General features: G+C 35.9%; 1 protein-coding gene across 1 annotated transcript in view; it reads left to right on the top strand.

Moving 5' to 3' along the window:
- The window catches only part of LOC113225903 (peroxiredoxin-6), a 20918-nt gene that overhangs the window by 7312 nt on the left and 4905 nt on the right, over positions 1-8701 (top strand). Inside the window, exon 5 of the mRNA XM_026458373.1 lies at positions 438-510. Within this exon, the coding sequence (XP_026314158.1) occupies positions 438-510 (73 nt within the window). The remainder of the gene's footprint in view (positions 1-437; positions 511-8701) is intronic.

The raw sequence follows: 8701 nt of genomic DNA, 5'->3' as shown, positions 1-8701 counted from the left end.
AAATCGCTGTAATTGTGTGATTCGTGTTAATGGTGGAAATACAGATTATTAATTTTCTTATCTTTACAATAAAAATGAGCAAAATCATCATTTTCGCCATTTTTTTGTCATTTAATTGACGCCGTTAATTTGAGTTTTTTCCCACAATTTGCAAAAACATCAATTTTAGTTTATTTTAATTAAATATAGGGGTAAGCGGTTAAATAAAACATAAGCATTAAAGTAAGAATTCGTCCTGGAAGACTGGATTTGGTAAATATTGCTTAAATAATTTTTATTTCAAAAATATTCACTTGATCCCTAGACACTTTTGATGTGTGTATTTACAACTAAAGGCTCTGACTGTACTGCTATTGTATTGTTAGGTGATATTAGTTGTGGTGATGTACATAAATAGCTTTTGCATGAAATTTCATTGTTGAATTGTACATTTTCAGTGAGATACTCCGCGTCATTGATTCTATGCAACTAACTGATACGGCCAAAGTAGCAACCCCCGCTGACTGGAAGGTAAGTTTCCAAATGCGCGCGCGGGCGTGCGTGCGTGCGTGCGTGCGTGCGTGCGTGCGTGCGTGCGTGCGTGCGTGCGTGCGTGGTGCGTGCGTGCGTGCGTGCGTGCGTGCGTGCGTGCGTGCGTGCGTGCGTGTAAGAAAAAATGTCCCCACCTATAATAATAATAATAATAATAATAATAACGCACACACTCATCATAGCCCCGCACTAGGGAAACCCTGTGTCGCGGGTGCCATGGACACATACATAGACAAACACAAATTACACCCAAACTCACGAGAGAAATAAATGTAGGCCATACAAATGTTTCTCCCAGCCCGGGAATCGAACCTGTCCTCTGCGTGGCAGTCCGGCATGGTAACCGTTCGGCCACGGAAGCAGTTAAAATGGTATATAACCTATAGAGCGTTAAAATGCTATACAAAGCATCAATCGCGCAACAGTCTCCGTTTGTTCGATTGACAGCGCGGTTGTCAATCATGCAGTACTATATAATAATAACTTGTAAAAATTACTGCAGTAAAGTGTAAAAACAGGATAGATAGATAGATATGCTAGTAAATGCTCTTGAGTCATCCATGGACACAAACAGCTCGTTTACTGAAGTGAGAAAACGTAAACGTGTTTCTCGCGTTGTTTGTGCAACTTGTAATAAAAAAAGAAGGCGGAGTGGATCAAATAAATTAAATGCCAATACTGATTGTCAATGTTATTGAAAGAATCTGATGCAATTTCTTATACAAAACATATTACATGGTCTAATCCCAGTCCGCAAATAACTAACAGAGTTGATATGACATCTCAGCATAATGCAGGTACTTCCAATAAAATTATTGATAATGAGACGAATCGACCGATGCGTATTGGCCGTTCTATCAGGCGTCTGATGTAACTCCTTTTGTAGTCCATGTTCAAAAACAAACTATCTGATAACAGTGACACCACTTTACCACCCAATAATATTTGGGCGATTTTTAAAGAGAAGAGCAGTTAAAGGCATAGTAAATTATAGTCTAAAGCGAATAGGCCGAAATCGTATTTCTTTGAATTTCGTTAATTACACCGATGCAATAACTTTATAATGAACGAAAGTCTCATTGGTCTCATTGCAGAGAAGTACTAAGCCTTTATACCAACCTTTAATGTCAACTGAATGGGAGTGGTAAGAGGAGTCCTGCTTGATTGGACTGATGAAGAAATAATTTGTAATATTTCTGTGCCTTTAGGTTTTTGTCCGATAAAAAAACTAGAAGAATTAGACGAAAACTTACCAATAATAATAATGCAAGGGAATTTGTAAACACAGGTACCATTGTTATAATGTTTGACGGGCAAGTACTGCCAACCCGAGTATACATGTGCTATACAGCTCTACCTGTTGATCTGTATATCTATCCTACGGTGCAGTGCTATAATTGTTGCAGGTTCGGTCATGTAAAAAACAATGCCGTTCCACACCAAAGTGTTATAAATGTGGACAAGGACATTCAGGTGACAGTTGTGTCATTGAGGAGGAAGACTACTGGTGTTGCTCATGTAATGGTCATCACCGAGCAATAAATAAAAAATGTCTTGAGTATAATAGACAAAAAGGTATAAAGGAAACCATGAGCAAGAACTGTATATCTTATATGGAAGCTGTTAAGTTGCATCCGCCTATATCTAAGATGTCGTAAGCCGATGCCTTACTTCAGCCATCTTCTCCCTCTCTCAATGTCACATCATCCAATAGGCTTCATTCTGGCGCTGCGTCCACTAATAATGTATCTCAATATCAGTCGTATAGGAAAACAGTGTTCAAGAAACCTTGGACACCACCTACTTCCTCTAAAGGTTACGATCGCAAAGCCCACAATGAAATTGTAAGAGGCCCATCTCTACCAGCATCTAGATTAATTATAAATAAAAATAATAATAATAAAAAAGATATTAGTAACCAGATATTATTAATGCATTAACAAAGTTGTTAGCTCAATCCAATATAGTATCACCGTCCAACGTTGCATCAGTCATACATGCATTATATCAGTTACCTTGCATTAAGCACAATGAATCACAAAGCTACAGTAATTCAGTGGAATTGTCGCAGTATTAAAAACAAGAAACATGAATTAATTACTCTAATTAATAGATATGAACCTTTTATTGTATGTCTCCAAGAGACATGGCTGGACTGGTTTAAGGTCTGACGGGTCTGATGGGTGTGGCGGTGTCGCCTTATTCATCAAAGATTGTTTTACAGTTAGCACTATTCCTCTCCCTTATTTAAATAATGATATCTTTGCTCTAGCTGCAATAGTAAATAATATTTATTACATTTCTATATACCTCTGCCCGTTCCAATAATGATATATTTAACGATCTTAATCGACTGTTAAACTCCCTACCAAAACCATTTGTATGTTTAGGAGATTTTAACACTCACCATATGACTTGGGGCTCTTCTATTTCAAATTACTATGGGGAACAATTATTAGAATTATTGGATAGCCATAATTTATGCATTTTAAATACTGGTTCACCTACTCGCATTACAGGTCTTAGGGAAAGCTTAAGTGCCCCTGATTTAGCTATATGTACACCTGATCTTGCTTCTGATTTGTTGTGGTTCCCCAGTGATTCTACTTATGGCAGTGACCATTATCCACATTGCCTGAAACATAAGATTATTAATGCGGACTGGGACTTATTTAAAAATAATGTTGAACAGCTGATACAAGTCTTGCCTGTAATATCATACACCAACGTGTCAACCTGTTCTGTGTTCTGTTAGGCTGGCCAAACTTCTATTTGAAGCAGCTGACAAAACCTTTCTGCTGAAGTCTGGTGGCTCTTGTAAGATTCCTTCCCCACCATGGTGGGATGATGAGTGCACCAAAGCAACAAAAGAGCGGAAAGAGGCCGTAAAGCAATATAGTGGTTTTATGACCGATAACAACTTTACTAAGTATATTTTATTTGAAGGATGGCAAAGATTTTGCACCTCATTAGAATCCCAGTGTAAATTCCTCCATTGTTTGGCAGAATATCAGAAGATTTAGATCTGGTTTTCATTCCACTCAAAAACATAGTCTTTCTATTATTCTTGCAGAACAGATCATGGATCGCTTGGCCCCTCCCTCAGTTTCAGAACAGTTCATCCCCCCACCACTTCCATTTCTGCCATTAACAGATAGTAACAATAACAATGACATAAATGTTAACTCTTCCTTCACCATGAGCGAGTTAAAGGGCGTTCTGTCAACTGTTACAGATTCAGCGCCAGGTGAGGATGGGATTCCATATTCTTTTCTTTCTAATTCAAATAGTGTTTGTATAGAATACTATCTTTCTTTAATTAATACAGCAATGTTCGCTAGCGAAGTTCCTCAGTCTTGGAGAACACAGTCCTTAATTCTTTTATTGAAACCAAATAAATAAGCTTCAGTTCCGTCATAATACAGACCAAAAGCTTTAGCTTCTGTTCTAGCTAAAATTTGTGAACATTTAGTTAAAAGTCGCCTTGAATGGTTCTTAGAACACAATTGTTTATTAATTAACGGCCAAGTCGGGTTTAGAAAAGGCAAAAGTACTTTTGACAGTTTGTCAACCATTACCACAGACATCAGATTGGCTTTCTCTAGGAACGACTCCTTAATAGCTACATTTCTTGACATCACCGCGGCATATGATAACGTAAATATAAAAAATTCGTAAAAGTAAACTAGAGCAGCTAAATGTTCCAACCCTTTTAATAAATTTTATTTATAATTTATCAGTGATAACTATAACGTTGTACATTTAGGACAAAACGAAACTATAAATAGAACATTTTAGAAAGGTTTGCCTCAAGCCTCGGTACTGAGTCCAATTTTATATAACATTCATACTTTTGATTTAAAATGCTCTATTAAACAATGTGATGTCCTTCAGTACGCGGACGATTTACTTTTATATACATTTGGACTGATAGCCATTCTTCAACATTTTGTTGAAGAAATAAGTGAGCATCTATTTGGGGAAATAAAATGTTTAAAAAATTGGCTAGATAGAAACGGGTTACATTTATCACCAACCAAAAGCAATGTCATTTTGTTTTCTAGAAAACGTTCTCCACCATTAGTTAATATATCTTATGGTGATTCGCCTCTCCCACTGAAAGACCATACTAAATTCCTGGGGGTAATTCTAGACCCTAAACTTCCACGCATTCGTCATTCTCAAAATGTCACAATGAGGTGTGAACAGCTTTTAAATATTTTAAGATGTCTAACCGGTGCTTAGTGGGGAGCCCATCCAGTCCTAGATTATGGAACCTTCCTCCTACATCCAGGTAATGCTGCTGCCTTAGGAAAGTTGAACAATGTCCAGTCCAAAGCCTTATGATCACAGGCGCGAGGAGATCTAGCCCAATTAATTGCTTACAGGTTGAATGTTGTGAACCACCCTTGTCTCTGAGAAGACAGTACCGTAGCGAAAGATTTTTTTTCCGTTGTCTCCAACTAGAAAAAACGCATGACACGTTACTTTCAACAATACAACAATTAGACTCTAAAATTAACACTTCTACATATTGGACCATAAGAATATTCCTTGTTTACTTGAAAGTTACCGAAAATTTAAAAACATCAACGCTCCTACTAACTAAAGCTATCGTCTTCCTTTATATGAATGTAGTTACAGTTCTCTTCACATAAACTTCAAGTTGAATACAACATAGGAATTGAAAAGAATGATCTTAATCAGAATGTTGAATTTAACTCTATTGTTAATAGTAAATGGGCTGATTGGGAATATATATTTACAGAGGCATCCAAACATTCTGATAATAGTTGCGTAGGTGTTGGCGTTTACCATTTTCAATATAAAGTGGTTCAGAAGGTCAAGTTCCCCCGGAATCGACCGTTCGTACGGGAGAATGCTATGGCCTTTTTAAAGCTGTTGAATATATTCTTCTCGTCAAGCTTGAAGACTGTTGTATGTATTTTGTGACTCAATGAGTTCATTACAGGCCCTGTCTCTTTCCATTTAAATGTCATAAACAATCTCCAATAATTTTTCACATCTGAGAGCTCCTTCATAAATGTTTCATTGAAGGATATGAAGTAGTATTTGCCTGGATACCTAGTCATGTGGGTATACGGGGAAATGAAAAAGCAAACCAACTTGCTAACTCAGCTATTCAAGATGGTGACATATTTCCTTACAACAATTATTGTCACGATTTGGCTACTCTCCCGAAATTATACCTTAATGAAGCATGGAATGAGTTCTGGGTCAATAGTATTTCCAAAGGGAAGTTTTAGCGATTGGTACAAGAGTACATTCCTGATAAAGCTTGGTTTACTAAGTTACTGTTTGATAAACGTAGCACCTCTGTTATTAGCAGACTTCGATTTGGCCATGTTAATACTCCTGCGCAGTTATATAAATTTAATATTATTACAGATCCTCTATGCTCTTGTAGAGAGTATGGAGATCTTAATCATATATTTTTTTGTTGTCCACAGTATGATCACTCTGAATTTTTAATCAACTCTTGCATATCCCTGTACCATTTCCTACATCCATTATTTGTTTATTACATAACATTAATCCTGAAATATATAAAACGTTAACCCTATTTATTAATAAAAATTATATCAATCTTTGATAGCAGTAAGTTTATGTCTTATTATAGTTTATAAAACCACATCCTTTTTCCTATTCCAAATTTCGGTTCGTTCTGTTTTTCCTATATCCTTGTTTCCCTAACTTTGACAGTAGCTAAATGCTCTACGCAAAGCAAAAAAAAATATTTAGAACAAAGTTGGTTTTAATCTTATTTTTAAAATGATATTATGAACGTTAGCTTTTAACTAACAAAATATTGTTCTAATAGTTTTACGGCTTGGGATTACCTATCAGAATTCAGAAAATACATTTGCCCGAAATAACGTTAGCTCGAATTTTCATAATGTCAAATGTATTTTTTTAGGAATATTACAAATCAATTTCGTCTTTGTGAAAAGCATCAAAATTACTTGAAAATGTAACGGTTTTATTATAAATCGGTTATTGAATTACGGATATTTAAGTTTACGTTGAGTTGGAATATCGGTACATTGCTTATAGTAACGTTTATTTTCACAATTGTAATATTTGTATGTATGTATCTGCCCAACTTTTTATTATTCTTTAAGTGAATTTGTAAACATAATAGAATTTATAAAAATTAATTAATATTTACAATAAAGGCAGCTCCATTACTCTTTACTCTTGTGTTCAAGTAGTTTTCATTCGAAGCTAGATATGGAAGTTTCCAGTAGAAGCTGAATATGGTGCTTTAGGGCCCTTAAATTGCTGCAAGCAAAATTAGGCAGTACTGCAATGACGTTACAATTTAAATTAATGTTTTAGTTTTTTTATATGTTCGTATCGGTTAACTTCGGACAATATTTTTCGTGGTTTTTGTATTAGACCCGATGTCCATTTGTTGGTAGGTCAATGAATTGTCATTTAAAAAAATGCACGATATTAAGATCGAGCTCGAAAATCACTATTCTCGCTTTTGTTTAATAAAGAGAAATGTGATATTGATATCCCGTGTTGTTCTTCCACATCTTGTATTCAACAACATCAGAGTAATCATCGTAATGGCATTTCTAAGTAATTCCGAATATTACGAATTGATGCTGTGTGTCGGAGCAATGGACGGCAGCTTAGACCAAGTCCGCGAGCTTTGCTGTGGGTAGGTAGAGGTGGCCTAATACCATGCCTCCGCGTTCGCCTGATTTAACACCGTTGGGTTATTTTGTATGGGCTTTCATCAAAAGTTACGTGTACGCAATTGACTGCAAGAGCGAACATCAGATGATTGAGCATTACACTCGCTTTTAGGACCGTAACCACAGAAATGCTGAACAGACTAAGTGTCGTATTCTAGAACTCTACTCAATGCTCAAGTCAGGATTACACTGGAAACACAAGCACTGTATATATATATATGTATAGGTATATAAATATAGGCTTAGAATAATAACGCATAGAAACCTAGCCCGCACACGCTAAGTGAGGCAAGTTAGAGGGTTCCAAACGCGTCCCAGGAGCGCGCGGGCTGTTAGTGCTCAAGGTCATATTGCACCGCGAACAGCTCCAAAATTTTTTGCTAAAAATGACGAAATGTGCGGTAAATGGGTGTAAAAATACAACAGACAAACAAAATAGACACTAACATCGCATTCCACAAGTAAGTAATGCGTTTCAACTCATATTTTTATGTAAATATTCACTAAAACAGAAAAATAATTTCGCGGCAACAAGATACGAAAGTGTTGCAAAGTAACGAATTTTTTTTCTCCCCATTTTGCTATTCTGTATCAAAATAATTATATTACGTAAATTTTAGTGGTGCCTGTAATTTCGATTTATTTGCGCATTTTGAACTAATATTTACTCGAATAAACATTAAATGTTTTCGTTAACTCCTGTAAGTGATTGGGACACTTAATTATTTTATAATACTTTTAACGGCTCTGCGTTCATGCTTTATTGAATAATTATTTATATTAATTTTATTTGAATTGGAGCACATATTGCAACAAATTTACAGCATATATTTGTTTCTACTATAGTGTTGGCACCACCAGTACAACTTTGATAGCTTATTATATGTCTTTCTTTTCGTAACTCAAGCGAAATATTTTATATTAAAATATTTTATTTTCTTAAAAGGGGAGCATTCTTAAGCGATTTTTTAATCTATTTTAACAGTTATTTTCTTTAATGTTTGCTTATGGCATTTTCGGTTTTAGGTTTCGAATATGGCACTTATTTCTAAATCCAAGATGGCGGGCGCGATTTTTCGAATAATGGCAAGTTGGGTATCGTTTTCGAGATGTTTGGGAATGTTCAATACAAATATGGGACTCATTTCTAAATCCAAGATGGCAAACACGACAGTTCATATAAAAGCAATATTCGTAATGAGCACCCCCAAATACCTCGAAAACGATACCCAACTTGCCATTATTTGAAAAATCGTGCCCGCCATCTTGGATTTACAAATAGTGCCATATTCGCATTGAGCATCCCCAAATACCTCGAAAATGATACCCACATAGCATTTTTTTGAAAAAATCGTGCCCGCCATCTTGGATTAACAAATGAGTGCCATATTCGTAATGAGCACCCCCAAGTACCTCGAAAATGATACCCATATTGCATTTAT

Source organism: Hyposmocoma kahamanoa, unplaced genomic scaffold, assembly GCF_003589595.1.
Source record: "Hyposmocoma kahamanoa isolate Upper Pololo Valley unplaced genomic scaffold, ASM358959v1 100021, whole genome shotgun sequence".
Lineage (NCBI taxonomy): Eukaryota > Metazoa > Arthropoda > Insecta > Lepidoptera > Cosmopterigidae > Hyposmocoma > Hyposmocoma kahamanoa.
The sequence above is the reverse complement of the archived record's forward strand: the minus strand, read 5'-3'. Positions and strand labels throughout refer to the sequence as shown.